At 37.6% G+C, this 19,257-nt stretch overlaps 1 protein-coding gene across 1 annotated transcript; it reads right to left on the bottom strand.

Annotated features, from left to right (window-relative positions):
- Positions 1-4,418: 4,418 nt before the first annotated feature.
- Positions 4,419-18,489, bottom strand: RAP1B (RAP1B, member of RAS oncogene family). Its single transcript, XM_049782781.1, has 7 exons — positions 18,415-18,489; positions 14,684-14,752; positions 13,131-13,187; positions 10,975-11,115; positions 9,514-9,657; positions 8,573-8,689; positions 4,419-6,618 (listed from the first exon to the last, which is right to left on the bottom strand). The coding sequence occupies exons 1-6, from the start codon at positions 18,469-18,471 to the stop codon at positions 8,603-8,605; spliced, it is 555 nt and encodes a 184-aa protein (XP_049638738.1). The 5' UTR covers positions 18,472-18,489; the 3' UTR covers positions 4,419-6,618; positions 8,573-8,602.
- Between the last annotated feature and the right edge of the window lie 768 nt (positions 18,490-19,257).

The raw sequence follows: 19,257 nt of genomic DNA, 5'->3' as shown, positions 1-19,257 counted from the left end.
CACTGCCGGGTGTGACCCAAAAACCACAAAAAAAAAAAAAAAAAAGAAAAAAAAAAAAAGAAAAGAAAAGGGGGGGTACAGAGTAAGATAGTATAGAAGTTAGAGTGCTTGCTTCGCATGCGGCTGACCCAGGTTTATATATATAACATATATAAAGTAATATATAATATATATATAATATATATACATTGTGGAATTCCAGGGTTCTACCTCTCTTCCTACGTCACTGAAGCAACATTGGGAATGATCCTTGAACACCAAGCTGGGAGGAACCTCTGAGTCCACTTGGTGTGGCTTCCCATTGGAGATGTTCAGTGGAAACAAGCAATACTTACTGGAAACCAGAGCCACTCCCAGTTACACTTGCCCAAGTGTGGGTCTGATGTTTCAATGGTTGGCCTTTGATAACATGGATGTTTATAGAGCTACCAGGGCTACATCTAGCAGTGCTGGGGATGGAACTAAGTGCAGTTCAGCCCTTAGAGCTATCCCTTTATAAATAGCTTTATGGATGTATACTTATTTCCATAATTTACTTGCTAACAGTGACATAATCTACTTTACATGAATCATAATTTTTTGTTACCCAAAGGCTCTGCAATGCATAAATCCATAAGTAACATGATCCGTTTTTAATTTATTTTTTTTATTGTGGAAGTGAATTACAAATCTTTCAGAGTAATATTTAAAGTAGTAATGAATGAGGGGCATTCCCACCACCAGTGTTGTCCTCTCTCCCCTCCTGTTCTCAGCATGCATCCCTCTTCCTCCTCCTCTATGCCCCCCCCCCCCCCAATAATGCTAGTGCAGCTGTTCCCCCCATGTACAGCTTGATGTAGATTGGGTATCATTTCTGTTGTTATTGACTTTGGATTTTGTGTTCAATTCTGATCATTTTTATTTCCACCAAATGGACATGACTGTCTGGTCTTGGTACCATGGATTTTTCTCCCTCCAAATATGGTGCTGATCAAGGTGATCCCAGTAATGTGGCTCTATTTGAGATATAAGAAGGGATATGGGAGGAGTCTGTCTAGGTGCTGTAAGTAGCCAAATGATCCATTTCGTTGATTTCCCTCTTAGTGTTTATTTGAAAATTTGTCCCATGCGTTAAGCACATTGCTTTACAAATTTTGAGCATATTTTGCTTATGCATCACTTATATTTGCTCTTCTCTAAACTCCCTGATCATATCTTTCATCTTATTTTATTTTATTTTTCTTCTTTTTTTTTTGTTTTTGGCCACATCCGGTGATGCTATGAGCTCAGAAATCGCTTCTGGCTTGAGGGACCAAATGGGACACTGGGGCTCGCACCCAGGTCCATCCTGGGTCAGCCATGTGCAAGGCAAATGCCCTATTGCTGTGCTATCACTCTGGCCCCAGCTTAGCATATTTCTGATTATTCTAGGCACTTACTGGTCTCTGCTATTACAAAATTAGTAAAAAAACAAAAGCCACATATTTTCAAAGAGATAAAGAAGATAGAACAGAGTAGAATGTCATCCAAAATGAAGGGAAATGTCAACCATGGGGCTGGATAGTGAGGAGGAGGTGGCAATTGTCTTGCATGTGGCTGCTTCAGTCAAGCCTAATTCTAAACCCTGAGCACCATTAGGGAGAGACATTCCTGAGTACAGAACCAGGAATAGTTCATGACGACCACTTGATTTAGCCCAAACCCACCCCACCAAGTAAATGACTACCATGTCAAAAGTGTGGCTAGTGGGGCTGGAGAGATAGCATGGAGGTAAAGCGTTTGCCTTTCATGCAGAAGGATGGTGGTTCGAATCCCAGCATCCCTTATGGTCCCCTGTGTCTTCCAGGGGCGATTTCTGAGCAGAGCCAGGAGTAACCCCTGAGTGCTACTGGGTGTGACCCAAAAATCAAAAAAAGTGTGGCTAGTAAAGGCAATTTAAGGTATTCCCTCCTCCATTAATGTGATGAAATAGTCCTATGTCCTAGGAATTCATGATTCCCAAAGATAGAACTACAGGACTATCCTATCCTATTTCCCAAACCTATTAAATGATTACAAAATGAGAAATATTGTACATAAAAATTTGAAAATGTGGTTAAGAGGTTGGATAAAATTAAAATAACCTGGATCATCTCTAGACGGACTTTCTAGAATCATAAATGTCCTTAAAGGGCAGATGAATATTAGAGGCTATAAGGCAGACTTTGGAGTGATTATGGATTCTATTCAAGGAATGGCAGAAACAAAAACAGAGATAAGTACAGCAGGCAGATCATTTGCCTTGCAAGTAAGCACTCTGGTATCCCAAGCGCTACCAGGTATAACTATAGATCCAGGAGTAAAACCCTGAACATTGTTGGGTGTGGCCAAAAAACCCAAACAATCAACCAATCAAATAGAATGCCAGAAGCAAGGAACATTCGACTCTTAGAGGGAGCAAGGCCTTGCTGGCACTTTGGACTTTAGGTCTTCAGAACTGAGGAAAAAAGCTGTTATAAACCATCAAATTTGTAGTAATTTATTAAGTAGCATTAAGAACTAATGTTCTACCTAGAACACTAGTATTTTTCTCAGAAAATACTGAAAATAAACCAAGAAGAACAACAGAGAACTTTGTAGGGATTAATCTCCCTAACACATTTTTGTGAGTCCAGTCCCTAAAGGTTACTTAAGAAAAATTGAGACACAAAACTGTTTTTATTATTGGAATGGAATGTGGACAATGATAAGTATTTGGAACTTGCCTTGTGGTCTTGGTGTGGCTGAATTCCAAGTCTGCCAATACTGGTTCTGAAGCAGATTTTTCAGCAGTTGCATGTGCACGCGATGAATTGCAGGGTGGTATTTCCAAAACTATCCTATCATCTTCTCTTAGCAGTCAATCAAAAGTATAGACTGATCCAAGTCATGTCTGTAGAGAATTACTGCAAATCTATAGCTTGCCATGGAGAGGGGGATCATTAGCATCCCAATCTTTGCCATCCAAGATGCTGTTTTCTAGTTATGTTTGCCTTCCGTGTACTTGTCTTCATAATAATTGCTTGTACTCCAACCCTTCTCCCAACCGCAGACAGTTTAGGCTGATTTTTCCTTCTTCATTGTTTATACCTTATGAAAATAATTTCATCCAGGACCAACAATTTCTTTTCTTCTGTATGTCAAGGATTCCAACATCAATCTCTGAAATTCAATCATCCGAAGTTGTCACTAAAATATCTCACTTATTCATTAATAACCCATGATTCTTTGAGAAATTCTATTTCTCCCATTGTTGGTACTCAATCTCTCTTGTTCTGCCAAGAGTATTTCAGTTTGCTTCAGTCCCTGCATCTATGATTAATTGATCATTAAAATCATTAAAAATTTTCTGGACTGCTGGAGGCAGAGTACAGTGGGTAAGGCACTTGCTTTGCACACGACAGGTACAGGTTCAATCCCTGGCACTGCTATGCAATATGGTCTCCAGATCTGACAGGAGTGAATCCTGAGTGCAGAGGCAGGATTAAGTCCTGAGCATAAGCAAGTGTGGCTCAAACACACACACATATACACACACAAAATGAGAGGGTATGATAAACTTTTTTATTTTGTATCTCTAACATGGATCTATAATTAATGTTATGTTCCCATTAGTTAACTGGGATATTCTAGAATTATTTTGATCAACACCCTTTGCCCAGTTCAAGACTACAACTGTGAATTCATAATAACATTTGGAGTTAAAGGTGGTATTTCTGGCATCCAGTGGGCAAAAATGTAGAGACTAGAGCAACTGTACATAGGTAAGGTACTTGCTTACAAGTGCCAACTTGAGTTCAATTCTTGGGACTCTATGTGGTCTCCTGAGCACTGGCAGGAATAACTCCTGAGCTGCATCTAGGCGGCTCAAAATTCAAACAAAAATCTAATTAACGATGGGGCTGGAGAGATAACACATCAGTAGAATGTTTGCATTGCATGCCACTGACCCAGGACGGACTTGGGTTTGATTCCCGGCATCCCATATGGTTCCCTGAGCCTGCCAGGAGCAATTTCTGAGCACAGACCTAGGAATAACTCCTGAGTGCCGCTGCTGGGTGTGGCTCAAAAACCAAAAAATAAAAAAATAATTTAATAACAAAAGCCAGAATAGGTAGAGCATTTGCCTTGCACGCAGCTGACCCAGGGTTGATCCCTGGCATCCTATATGTTCCCCCAAGCCTGCCAAGAGCAATTTCTGAGCACAGAGCCAGGAGTAACCCTGGACAACTCATCATCTAGCACAAAATGTCAATAGTTCTGACTGAGAAGCCCTACAATAAACTATAAATTCTAGTAATTGATCTGTTTGTGTCTACATCCGGAGACCTGCAACAATACCTGTCATGAGTAGTTAAAACTTTAGCTACTGAATAAATATTTATCTGTTTTTTTTTTTTTTTAAGAACCTGATACACAGCTGGTAGGCAACAAACATTTATTAAAGGAACTGAATGATGATGCCCACAAAGAGGGCCAAATGCATAAACAGGATATAGTAAATTAGTTTTAGTGCTCCAGGTTTCACTTTGGCGGGTTTAGTATTTTTCTAGTGGTGATAAATAAAACCAGTTATCTGCCAAAACAAAGTCTCTTGGTTAAATAAACTTCAGAGAAAACAAATACTTCTTTTCTTAAAATACATGCATGGATTCCTTGTATGCGGAACTTTGGATTTAAGTATGTAAAGAATAAAACTAGTTTCTTCTTGAAAGCTTTTTTTTAAAGTAAATAAATGCTATCTATTTATTCCTAAATAAATAGATAGTACTTATTTAGGGATTAGCAGGTGCCTTTATTGATAGGATCAATAAGTAATTGCAGATATGTTCTAGTTGCTAGCAAATACTTTGAGCAAGCTTGAGTTAAAATTTGCTTATAAATTTAAAAAAAAGAATGGAATTATAGCACACGTAAAACAGATTTAATATCTAAAAAATGTAGAATGTGAGTCCACTTCATTCAAATATTTTTATAGTCATAATATTCTAAGTAACTTCATCCTGTATTTAAAAAAAAATCTGTAAGCATACATTTATTAAGGTACTCCCAATACTTTCTCCTTCACCTTAAAGAGCTACTGAATATTACCTGGAAGGCATATATTCATAAATAATATTGCTTGATTACAAAAATCCTTTCCAAGAGAAAACTTTAAAAGCAATTAAATGGATATTCCAAATGTATTAGTTAAAAAAAAAGTCAAAACCAAAAATTACATCTATCACTTACATTGTAATTAATGAGTTTGGCTTGCCCAAAATGTTAAATTATGAAATTAATTACACTGTGTAAAATGCACCTGTTACATTGGAAAAGAAGCTAAACCCATTTTTATTTACTAGCACTATTAAACATTACACAAAACACATTCAAGTGGCAAGTAATTATAATGCAAGCCCTTGCATGGCAATCCAAATTTATTGAACTACTGATGCTAAGTTATACAAAATTGCACCACTTTAATTAAGGCTTTTAGTTTACATTTGGCCACCTCCAAGTCGTTGTAACATTAGGTTGGTCAATTTAAATACTGTGGCTCCCTGTTGGATAGACACACAATCTTTACACCCAAACGTTAATGCATACAAAGCAACAAGGCATTGTTAAATAAAACAGCAAGTTACTGCAACTCAGGCCTTGTAACCAATTACACATGATTAAAATTACTTCCCACATTCACACCCACAGTACTCTTCCACCATTTAACAGCTCAACCAAAACGTTACACATGTGAAACAATCACTAACAGGCAAAAATACTAAACCTGTATATTTGGTATTGCAAATACACTTATGCATGAGCAAGCAAGGGATTCACAGTGAGAATCTACAGCTGCAGAAGCCTGAAAATGATTTACAAAAATTGTCAAATCATTAAAAAATTGTTTGAAAATATACACTTCTTGTTGTAGACCCCCACTGTACACACAACTATAAACATTGTTCCCTATGTAAACAAAAAAGGAAACATATAATAAAAGATTTGAAAAGTCTGGACATATCCTTCCCAACAGATATTAAAGGCAACGTCTTTAATCTAAGACATTATACTGAAAGGACTATTATATTTTAAAGACAAGATCACTGTCTCCACAGGTTTTTTAAAAATTAAAAAAGCTATGTAGCTGTGTTAATCAAAGCGCTTATTTGTACAATACAATGATAATGACCTTGAGTTTCTTAAAAAAAAATTACAATAAGCTACAAGTATCAAAGAAGCAAGTTATCTGGAGTAGTCTATATAGGAGCTCTTTGGACTTTCTTTTATTATGCTAAAATAGTGGTGCTTTTAGGATTTACATTATTGTCCTCTCCAATACAAAGTATGGGGCATGTTAAAGTATACAGTACACCATTTTCAGACATGTACAACATTGTTGGATGAAAAATGTCTCTTAGCAGTAATACTGGATTGTAGCCTCTGGTTTGACCAGCTGCATACTCTAGGGCTATCATATAAGTAAAAATCTCTGTGATACTGGAAAGTGATTAGAATGTGCAAACTGATGTAGATCCGCCTCCTAAAGGGTACCACCACAGGAAAGTCCATTTAAGATGTTGGTAGGTTTAATAAAGTTGGAATGCTGGCACTGTTGAATTGGGCAACAGTTCTTCAGACCTGTCACAAGGAAAAAAGTTAACTGAGAACAGGCTAAATAAAGACAAAACACATTAAAGCAATTGTCAAAGTCATACACATGAAGACAAACTCTTGCCCTAGTTTTAACTGTAATGATGACAAATTATCACAACCCATAACATAGCAGAGGTAATAAGACACTGTAATTTTTTTGGAAAATAATTCCACTTATCTCTGCCAAAACAAAGTTTTATTTATTTATTTTGGGTGATACCTCGCTGTTCTTAGGGCTTACTGCTGGTAAGCTTGGGGGTCCATATAGGCAGCTGGGGATCAAACATGTCAACTGTATGCAGGAATATCTCTCCAGCCCTCCAATCAAAGTCTTTGATAGACCCTCTGATTTTTAAGTCCGATTGGTCTCAATGAGGTTGTTAAATTTTCTAAGTACTAACAGACTGTAGCAAACTGAAAACATCAATTGGATTATATGAGCTCAGACACACGTGTGCTATAAGAATAGGCATGTGATCAAGAATGAGAGGATATCAGAAATCAGAGACTGTGTTTCTAAACACAAAGCCAAAAATTAGTGTTTTCCTTTCCTTTTTTTTATATTAGTGTTTTTCTATGGACATGAAACAATTTCATCTCAGAGTCACTAGAATGACCCAGAGGGTGGTAGTAGCTTTGGGTACACTGAGATATATATGTATAATATTTAAGCATTTTATTACACATTAACATATATTTTTATATATCATATATTTATTTTAAGGGCAAAAACTAAAGTTATGCACTGTGATAAGGTGATATATGTCATATAATTTAACATAAGATGCAGAGAAACATCTAAAGTTTCCAATGAGAAGAGAAAAACACAATAGTTGAGTTATTGATAATTGAGTAGAAAACCACTAAACAGTAATGTTAAATAGTTGGCAAATTTACCAGGTTTCAGGTATAGATTTAATTGCTTTACAAGTATTATTAATGCATTTTTTTAAACAAGCAAAACATATAAAATATTGCACGGGAACTAGAGAGACAGTACAAGGATACGGTTGTTGTCTCATGGCTGGGTTATCTGTGTGATTCTCTCTATCTGCTAAAGCTTTATCTCTAACGTCTATCCTTCAATTCTCAACTTTGGTGTCTCTTACTTGGACTTACTTTCCCTGAACCCAAAGTTCTCCAGATTAGTGTTATAAAACTCTTAACAATACAGTGGTTAAGCGTGGGCTTAGGGACAAGTATGCTTGGATTCAAATTCTAGCCCTGCTATTTATATTTATTATAGGCCCGAGTAACTAATATATTTTGTGGCTCAGCTTACTCATCTGAAATAAGGAGTGATGGCAGTTTCAGGTAAACAGGGAAGGTTGGTCTAGCTTATTACTGTAGTTATTGCCAATCAGTAGCTCACAATTAAAACATACTGGACACATTAAAACATTCACTTGGACTATTTTACTTTTGACGATGGCCAGTAAATATACACTTTTTTGCCACATCTGGCTGTGATCAGGGACCACTCCTGGTGTATTTTGGGGAACCATATGGGGATTGCTGGGATTTAAACCAGCATTGGCAGTGTGTAAGGTAAGTGCCTTGTGTGCTCTCTCTCTAGCCCCAAATAATTACTTTAATGTCAATGATATCACACTAGATATTTAAAAAGAGGAGCATTTCTTTTTTGGAAAAACATAAAATTCCTTATTTGTTTTCTTTTTTCTTCTTTTTTTTTTTTTTTTTGGGTTTTTGGGCCACACCCGGCAGTGCTCAGGGGTTACTCCTGGCAGGCACGGGGGACCATATGGGACACCAGGATTCGAACCAACCACCTTTGGCCCTGGATCGGCTGCTTGCAAGGCAAATGCCGCTGTGCTATCTCCCCAGGCCCCTTATTTGTTTTCTTAACAAAGTCTTTAATAAAGCTCAGGTTAAAATTAAGAGGAAAAGAAAAAAACAGGGGAAAGATGAATAAACATACCTGGCTCAGAGCTACAATGCATTTAGTATATTAAAGCAGCTGACATGATGACTTTTTGCGGGCCTTCCCAGGCACTGGAGTTTTCCTGTTAATTTGCCGCACTAGGTCATAAAAGATCTGCGGACATATTGGGTTTTAAAAAATTTATAAGTCAAAATAAAAAAAAGGAAAATAATAAAATTAATTTACATGGACACACACAAACCCCAGAAAGCAAACATTCTATACACTTAAGGAACCAGAGCTAAAATTATGTGTTCTAATTGCCAAGATCTTTTCTATTTGTTTATTACTCTTTGAGAAAGTTAAATCTTTGTTAAGTATTTGAGTTGAAGGAATTGAGGAGATTTTTATCTTAGTTTGTGTAAAATGATTACCATTACCCAAACAACACTTTAGTTTTTTTAAAACTATCTTTGCTCTGTAACTAACATTACTTCACGAGCCTTTAAGTAAAGGATTATTTATATATGTGTCCTTTTTAAATTTTCTAAACATGCATCCTATACCTAAAGAAGAACCGTTTTCATACCCGTTTTCTTTTTTTTTGTTTGTGTATGGTTTTTGGGTCACACCCGGTAGTGCTCAGGGGATACTCCTGGCTCCATATGGGACGCCGGGATTCAAACTGATGACCTTCTGCATGAAAGGCAAACGCCTTACCTCCATGCTCTCTCTCCGGCCCCTCATACCTGTTTTCATGTTCGATTCAGTCTTCCTATTCACAGTAAATTCCTCCGTACCAGTATTTAATAAAGAGCTAAAATAGGATTGGTGCTTATAAATATGTATGCAGCTAATGTAAGAATTTATTTTGCTTATAAGAGAAACAAAGCACCTGCAATACACATTAACTGGGGGTGCATTCACAGACACATCATTTTTCATGAATTCTAAATGTGAAACTCCAAATGAGTTTTTGAAAGTATATATCATCATACCTCATTAACATTTATTTTTGATTTTGCAGAGGACTCTAAGAATGCGCAGTTGTTCCATTGTCTTGCTAGGTTTTGACCTTGCTCCTTTCCTACAACTCTTTCATCTTCCAAGTCACACTTATTACCAACCAGAATCATTGGAACCTAAAAACACATTTTATAAAGGGTAAAAATAAATATGCCATATGGATGAAAATACAAAGCCCGCTAAGGGCCAACTCTAAGGATTATTTCCACATTATATTAAAGAAAAATACCAATTAATCATGTGTAACAGTTTTTACAGTTAAACATACAGTAAAAAGTTAATATTAAATTTAATAGACAACTGTAAAATTTTTAGTTCACTTTGGTCAACCCTGATATCACATATGGTCCACAGAGCAGTCAGAGATCTTGCTTGAGCTAAAAATCCAAGAGTGACCCCTGAGCATTTCAGAATTCATACAGAACAAGTGTCTCCCTACCCCAACCCTCCATGGTTTGCATGCAGCCTACTCCATTTCAATCCAGGGCACATGATCCCATTTCCAAGTACTGCTTGGGAGGCCTCCCTTCTCAATAAAATGCACGTAACCATTTTTAGAGGGTGCTATTGTGAAAAATCCAAGATTTAAAAAAAAAAAATCTGAAATGTTTTATTTATTTATATATATATTTTTTTTTCTTATATCTTTTGGGGGTCATACCCAGTAGTGCTCAGGGGACCACATGAGATGCCAGGATTTGAATCACCTTCCTTCTGCATGCAAGGCAAATGCCCTACCTCCATGTTATCTCTCTGGCCCCTGAAATGTTTTTCCAGGATGGGCTAGAGTGATAGCACAGTGGGTAGAGCATTTGCCTTGCACATGACTGACCTGGGTTTGATCTCTGGCATTCCAGGTAGTCCCCTGGGCCTACCAGGAGTGATTTCTGAGTTTTAAAATCTGCCAGAAATATGGTTGAGCGCTATTTTATTAATTAGTAACATTCTTTCAATTCCCAACAGCTACCTTCCTCCTAGTCATATGGTTTAAAATAGGATGAATAATGGGATTGCTAATTCATCCTGTATCTTCCCTTGAACATGTAACTTGCTTGCTTATCTATCTGTCTCTTTACTTTTCCCATTCTGGAGTAGGCTGTTTCTCTTGAAAACTTATTTCCTTACTTTTTTCCCCCTCTCACATCTAAGTTTCAGTAAAAACTATCTTGCTTCACTAGTAAAATAAAATAGAATGAGTATAAAAAGTATTTCACATAAATTAAAAAGGAAGGCATTTCCACTTGTCACACACACATACAATATGCGTATAAATATATATATACTTAAAAGTATTTAAGAATGTTACAGCTATCTTTTTACCTTTCAAGGAAAAAGGTTTCCAACTCCCTCAGTACATTAATTTCCATTGGTTTCAATTTCAGACTTCTAACTGGCTATCACTACAATAAATGTTAGAAATCAAGTCAGCTTACGTCATCAGTGTCTTTAACTCGAAGAATCTGTTCTCTCAGATCTTGTAAATCATTAAACGTAGACTGTGCTGTGATGGAATAAACTAATGCAAAACCTTGTCCATTTTTCATGTACAAATCCCTCATTGCTGTAAATTGTTCCTGTAGCAGAAAGAATCAATAGAAATAATGTTTTGACAGGCAATTTTATAATTTTCAAAGTCTAAAACAGAGAGTCTCAAATTTAAATTTCCTGAAAGACTGGGGTAGAAATCACTCTGCACCCCTCCTGGAAATCTACCTTCTATAAGCAAACAGAAAACAACCCCTTTTACTGCACCCTAAGGTCCCTAAGATCCTCCCTGCCCTGAGGTAAGATTTCACCCACTTTGGGAAATATTCTGTCTAGGAATAGAAATCAATCAAATAATAGAAGTGGATAACTCTAAAACATAAGAAAATAGTATTTCGGGCCTGGAGAGATAGCACAGCGGCGATTGCCTTGCAAGCAGCCGATCCAGGACCTAAGGTGGTTAGTTCGAATCTTGGTGTCGCATATGGACCCCCGTGCCTGCCAGGAGCAATTTCTGAGCAGACAGCCAGGAATAACTCCTGAGTACCACCGGGTGTGACTCAAAAACCAAAAAAAAAAAAAAAGAAAATAGTATTTCTTAAAATTTTAGTCTATGCCAAGATGTTTGATAACATGGTATTAGAATTTATTTTAAAATAAAACAAAGCATAGTTATGTGCAATAAAAACTCAAGTGAGACAGAATGTACTTTCCAAAAGTCAACCGAAAAGTAGCTTTTTGAAAAACAGAAAACAAAAAAAATCATGATAATGTACGCATACTGAACCAAAGCCCAGTTTCTAATATTTAAGCTCACAATGTCCTAGCAATATGAGGTTCACAATATTTTATCCATACTCCATCCTTTTCCCACCTTTATCCCTTTAATACGCTGTACACTGAAGATTAGAACACAGCTTAAGCCATATATCATGCAATCAAAATCAATAATTCTCAGAATAAATGTCTTCTCACCTAGTTTTGAAACCAGGTTACTCCTGGCTTTGTGTTCAGGAATTACTTCTGGCAGGCTTAGGGGATCATATGAAATGTCAAAGATTAAATGTGGGTCAGCTCCAGCAAGGCAAACACCCTACTTGTACTATCACTCTGGCCCCATAAATTTTTCCTTTGATCTTCAATAAATTCCACTGGTCCAAGAATACTTTGAAGAAAAAAATATACCCTTTAGGGGCCAGAGAGATAGCATGGAGGTAAGGTGTTTGCCTTACCAGAAGGATGGTGGTTCGAATCCTGGCATTCCATATGGTCCCCTGTGCCAGCCAGGGGTGATTTCTGAGCGCAGAGCCAGAAGTAACTCCTGAGTGCTGCCGGGTGTGACCTTCCCCCACAAAAAATACCCTTTAACATATTTACAGTCACTGAGAATATATGTATAACCAAGTATTTTTCACATTACTTGCAGTACATTAATATAATTTAAATTGTCTTAGAAATAACAGTGAAGGGGCCAGAGTGGTGGTGCAAGTGGTAGGGCATTTGCCTTGCACACCCTAACCTAGGACAACCGCAATTTGTTCCCCCAGCATCCCATATAGTCCCCCAAGCCAGGAGCAATTTCTGAGCGCATAGCCAGGAGTATCCCCTGAGTGTCACTGGGTGTGGCCCATAAATCAAACCAAACCAAACCAAAACAAACAGAAAAAACAACCCAGTGAAATTATAATTGAGATGAAATAAAAAAAAAATAAAAATACTACTAATATGAGTCTATAAAAATTTTCACCTAAATTTTTTATTTATTTATTTTTATTTAATTCTTTAAAGCCTGACTCATTAAAATCATAACACACGGGGACGGAGGGATAGCATAGTGGTAGGGTATTTGCCTTGCATGTGGCTGACCCAGAATGGACTTGGTGTTTCATATGGTCCCCCAAGTCAGGAGCAACCCCTGAGCATCATTGGGTGTGGCTCCCCTCAAAAATTATAAAGCACAAATAAAGGTAGCATATAAGAAAATAAAATCAAGAGTTGGCATAAGCATTACTTTCAATAAGCTTAAATTTTATTTGCTTGTGAACATCGACAAGATTAATTATAAGCAAATTGTGTAGATACATAGACATTTCAATTTACATACCGTTCCTGCAGTATCCAAAATTTCAAGCATACATTGTTGTGCATCTACTTCAACTTGCTGGGGGGAAATAAAAATATAGTTTCATTTTTAAGTGCATGCAAGACTTCATATAATAGAAACTAAAGCTAATACAGGATTTGGGAGAAGACAGTTTATAATTATTTTTAAGTATTCTGAAGCAAAAATTTAATAATCAAGATATCAAGAGAGAGAGAGAGAGTGAATGAGAGAGAGAGTGAGCGAGCGTGCGTGCGTGCGTGCGTGTGTGTGTGTGTGTGTGTGTGTGTGTGTGTGTGTGTGTGTCAGAGTGACACTTAGCAAGGCTCAGGGATCTGTGGAAAGAAAATGCCTGAACTGCTCTACTACAGTTCAGGCCCCAAAAGCATGTGCTTCTAATTCACCACAAGAATACCTATTAGTTCCAAAATCAATCTGAATCTGGTGATTTTAAAAAGCTGCAAAAAAATAAAAGATCTAATAACAGGTAAACAAAATATCAGAAGTGATTTTATCTGATTTCTATCATACTTAAGCAAAGCAGCAAATTGTAATAATAATACATTGTTAATTTATTAAATTATTCATACCCTTATTTCCTGAAAAAAAAAAAAAAAAAGAAAGTAATTTTGATTTGACTTTTCTTAAAAAGGGGAGAATCACCAGTGGGGATGGGGGAAATAGAGATGAAGAACAGGTTTTAAGGTGCTTGTCTCAAATGCAGCCAACTTATCCAACATATATTTGATCCCTGAGCTCCTCTGGGAACAAACCAAAAAGAGAATCAAAGAGTTTACAGATTCCCCCCGTAGAGGCAGAGGGAAGAATAAAAAACGTAAAGGTCAGGTTGGTTGGAAGAGAGAACGAGTACAAAATTAAAAATACCTCTAACATTTAGTTTTCTATCACATTTGTCAATTAATATCGAAACAAATTTTTCTGCAGTGAGCAGGAACAGTCTATAAAAGTTTTAAATACTAAGGCTAAAGTATATGTGCTTATTTCTCCAAGTTAGGGAAGAAACTGTGAGCATGCAGGCTTGAGTTGTAGAACCATGAGGGGAAGATGGAAAAAAGAAAATGGGACATGACTTGAAACTACTGCTTCAAATGGGGTCTGAGCTAGGGACTGGAGTGATAGCACAACAGTAGGGCGTTTGCCTTGCATATGGCTGACCTGGGTTCAATCCCTGGCATCTCATATGGTCCCCTACGCCCACCAGGAGTGATTTCTGAGTGCAGAGCCAGGAGTAACCCGAGTGCCGCTGGGTGTGGACCCAAAACAAAATAACAAAAAAGATGACCTACCTATAAAAATTTTTGTCAAATACAATTTGAAGTTCTGAAGAAATGTAATATTTTTCAAAGAGAGAATTGGAGAGGAGGGTAATAAAAAATGTTTAAGATACTCATAAACTGGTAGACTCATAATATGAAAATCAGATAGAAACTATTCTCACTAATTTTATAAATTAACTTTTTTCATTATACTTTGTATGCAACATTCAATCATTATAAAGTGAAGTAAAAGGTAAATGGATTTCTAAAGAAACATACCTTTCTATAGGAATCTTCTATCGTAGGATCATATTTTTCAACAAAAATTCCTTGAACAAACTGTACAGTCTGAAATAAAATAACATATAATTATACTTTTATAAAGAAGCAAATTTGGCCCGGAGAGATAGCACAGCAGCGTTTGCCTTGCAAGCGGCTGATCCAGGACCAAAGGTGGTTGGTTCGAATCCCGGTGCCCCATATGGTCCCCCGTGCCTGCCAGGAGCTATTTCTGAGCAGACAGCCAGGAGTAATCCCTGAGCACCGCCGGGTGTGGCCCAAAAACCAAAAAAAAAAAAAAAAGAAAAAAAAAAAGCAAATTCAAATTTGTATACATTAAATCATTCTTTTTATAGCAGTAGTTATGCCATCAATAACTCATTTAATTGTAAGCATTTGATAAGATAAACTACTTTATGCAGTTTCCACCCATAAATCAATAATCACTATGCAACTTCTTAGGTAACTGTAAATTTAGAGCTATATTTAAATTGTTAAAATAGTCTCATGGGGTGTAGAAATAGCTCGTTGGGATGGAGTGCATACCTGCAGAAGACCCAGATTAAATTGGCAAGCACAGAGTAGACCCATTCACTGTCAGGAGTGGCTCAAAACCCCAAAATTATCCTGTTTCAGTCTTAAGGGTTTAAATTTGAATTTAATTAGAAAGTATCTAGGGGCCGGGCCCGGAGAGATAGCACAGCGGCGTTTGCCTTGCAAGCAGCCGATCCAGGACCTAAGGCGGTTGGTTCAAATCCCGGTGTCCCATATGGTCCCCTGTGCCTGCCAGGAGCTATTTCTGAGCAGACAGCCAGGAGTCACCCCTGAGCACTGCCAGGTGTGGCCAAAAAACCAAAAACCAAAAAAAAAAAAAAAAAAAAAAAAAAAGAAAGTATCTAGGAACCAGAGAGATTGGACAGCAATAGGGCATTTGCTGTGAATGTGGCAGACCCGGAACGAAACCTGGGCTCAATCCCCGGCATCCCATATATGTCCTGAGCAATTGCCAAGAGCAATTTCTGAGCGCAGAGCCAGAAGTAACTAACTCAGTAACCACTGAGTATGGCCCCCCAAAAAGTATCTAAATATAATTTGTCACATATGTGCACAATTAAAATACTGGACAGATTTACAAGTGAAAAAAAGAACCTAATGTACTCACATTATACACATTTTCAATTTAAAGTAAGCATGTTAAGTTCTGTGCCAGGTGACCACTCAAGTGATCAAGATGAGCAGTCTGTCTTACTGTGGGGTCTTGCTAACCAGAACTATTCAAGTTATTTTTCTGCAGTTTTTCTCCTCTTTACACTACTCATGTCAAAAAGTATCTGCTTTCTTCTTCTTCTTCTTTTTTTTTTTTGCTATCCTACTACTAAGTACTGAAACACAGCTGCTAAAATAAAGTAAAAACTAGAGTCATAGAATAAAAAAAGTTGGGGCCGGGAAGGTGGCGCTAGAGGTAAGGTGTCTGCCTTGCAAGCGCTAGCATAGGATGGACCACGGTTCGATCCCCCGGCGTCCCATATGGTCCCCCCAAGCCAGGGGCGATTTCTGAGCGCATAGCCAGGAGTAATCCCTGAGCGTCAAACGGGTGTGGCCCAAAAACCAAAAACCAAAAAAAAAAAAAAAGTTTAACAAAGGTGTTTCAGGGGCTGGACTTGAAATCAAGTCTGTTCAGCAAGTTGTTGCTTGCCTATTGCAAGCAGCCAACTTGGGTTTCATCCCTGATACCTGTAAGCCCTGATGGTAGTGAACTCTGAGCACAGAGCCAGAAGTAAGCCCTGAGCACTGCTGGGATGTGACCTCCAAATGAAAAAACAAACAAAACAAAAATAAAAACAAAACATTTTTGTTTTATTTGGTATTTGGCTATACAGTAGAATGCATAGCACAAGATCACACACGATGAGAAAGTCAAAATTCCTAGGTAGCTGTGAGATATAGATAAACAAAACATATGCTCTTGTTCACTGTTCTTACTCTAAACTATTCTGGCATCTCATGCCAGTCAGTATGGAGCCAGTGTTCTAGAAAGAAATTACTTGCCCTGCCAAAGGGTTGGAGAGATGATTGGTGCAGGGGCCTTGTTTGTGAAAGACATGGTTTGGTCCCTGGCAGAGCATAGGAACCCTGGGCATCACCAAAGGAGCAAGTCCTGGGCACAGCTGGTAGTAGTCTGTTAGTATCCCTGGGTGTGCTCTACATTCCAAGTATATATCCAGGTATAACTAAAAGTTGACTACAATTTTAAGAAAAATCTTAAATTGTTCCGAAATTAGAATCCCTCAGTTTAATGCTTATGTTTGAACCAAGTCATGGGTATTGTTGGAAATGTTCTTACGCCCCCATATATCTGATAGCACCACGTGGCTTTATTTCTTGTTTGCTTAGGCACACTAAAACGAGAAAATACTATACATACCAATAAGTTCTTATCTAATAGAGATGGGAACACACAAATCTTGTAGTGCAATGAGACCTTACACCCTGAACATTGACATAAAAGACCTGGTACAGGGCTCAGAAGAATGGGCATTCTCCATTCACCCCTGATCTAGAGAAGACATCTACAAAGCATCCAGGGTTGTATATAACATCACCTGGAGGCATTTCTCTACCAGGGAAGACCCTACAGCTGCTCTGACATCGATCTACTCACAAAAGACTTCCCTTAACACTAAGAAGACTTAACAAAAACAATGACCTGCTTACTGGACAGGGCTTGCTGTATTGCCCCTTAATTGTGAGGTTTGTCTATAACATCACCTGGAAGCAATCCTCTACCACGGAAGACCCTACCACTGCTCAGACATCATCCCGCTGAAAAGAGACTTCCCTTAACAATGAGAAGACTTAATGACCTGCTTACAGGACAGGGCTTCCTGCATTGCCCTTTCATGGTGAGGTGAAACGAGAAGACACCCCACATCATGACTTCAATTTAGGATATGCAGATTCCAGAATCTTTAATACAGAAACATGATACCAACAACAGAGACTGTGAAAAGTGTGTTGGCACTACGGACAATGTCTTGGATTGGACGATAACTTGCCTGAAGCCTAGAGTTGGTCTTATTCCAGGAAACTTCAGGGGTAGAATCTCTTTGTATTTAGGCCAAGGTTATTCCTTTCCATGCTTCTCATATTTGGTGGGCCTATGCAAACAACAATTGCCACTCTAACACTCTAACTTTTTACTGTGCTCCTTTGACTCTAATCCTTAAAATGCACCCACTTAAAATTTGAGGTTAACTTAAGCTAATATGCATGTACATGGAAATGTAAAAAATATTATGCCTCTAATGTTTAAGGAGTTACGTAAGTTTTATGGCTTTAGATTGTCTTGTGTGCTATCAAGAAATATTATAATGTGCTACAATCTGGGGACTTGAGGGACAAAGTAATTGTACATGGATTCTGTTTTATTTATCTTAACATTCTTTGGCTGAAAGTTCAAAGTTAAGATATCAGCAAGGGGACTTCTTCTGAGAATTATGTTATGGTTGATTGTCCTTCCACTGTAACTTTACCTTGTCCTCTTTCTTTGCATCTTTTGTTCTCATAATTCACAATAAAAAAAAAATATCAAAAAAAAAAAAAAAGAAAAAATATTGTTCCGAAATTATCACTAGATGCCACCCAAACAAAATAATTGAAACTCAGCTCGAGTCGAATAAAAAATCTTAAGAGATATCACGTTAGATCCTTAGATCCAGAGAATGACTTACCAGAGCAGATTTTCCTACACCTCCTGAGCCAAGAACCACGAGCTTATATTCACGCATGGTGCAGACTTGTTAAAAGCTAGTACCTTAATGAAAGAAAAAAAAGTCTTGTAAGTAAGAGCTTTGTATTCATATGCTACTATAAGACATCCATCAAGTAGATCTATTTAAAAGTTAGTAAAAAAAAAATACAGCATTCCATAAACTGACTTTTCTGGACATGATTTTCAGTCTTATATAAATTACATTAACAATGAAATATTTATTGTAAAAAAAAGGGGGGATGCACAAGTGAGTGGCTGGATACACAACACAGCATGAAGGGTTACAAAATGGCATTCACTGTTCCTCAAATATCAACCCCAAACTGAAACAGCAAACTTATTATGAGCCATTGGGAGTCTTCAGTCACAAGTAACTGGGTGCATACTGAATATAGGGATATGCAAATGTTTCTGCCTGGACTGCACTAATAACTCAAAGATAAATACCATAAAGCTGCAAACAAATTCAGCGCACTGCCTGTTTTGTACATTAATTTTATTGGTTTCCTCAGTGCCTTCAGGACCCTAGTGGACCCCAACCATCAAGCCGCATCTTTAACAATGAACCATCCAGGATCACAATCCTGGACCCCAAGCGATGCTGGAAGCTCTCACTTGCAGTTTTCTTAGTTGAAATATTGCCATAATGGCAAGGCTAAGCAGCTATAAACAGAGACTATCTTCCATGAAGTCTAAAATTTTATATTATTCTCTGGCATTTGCAGAAAACAAAGTCTTGCCTAACCCTGGAATACACTTAGGATAGATGAGTTAGCAGAGCACATAAACCAAGACTCTACTC

The sequence above is a fragment of the Suncus etruscus genome, chromosome 11 (genome assembly GCF_024139225.1).
Source record: "Suncus etruscus isolate mSunEtr1 chromosome 11, mSunEtr1.pri.cur, whole genome shotgun sequence".
NCBI lineage: Eukaryota > Metazoa > Chordata > Mammalia > Eulipotyphla > Soricidae > Suncus > Suncus etruscus.
This window is presented reverse-complemented; position numbering and strand designations above follow the sequence as displayed.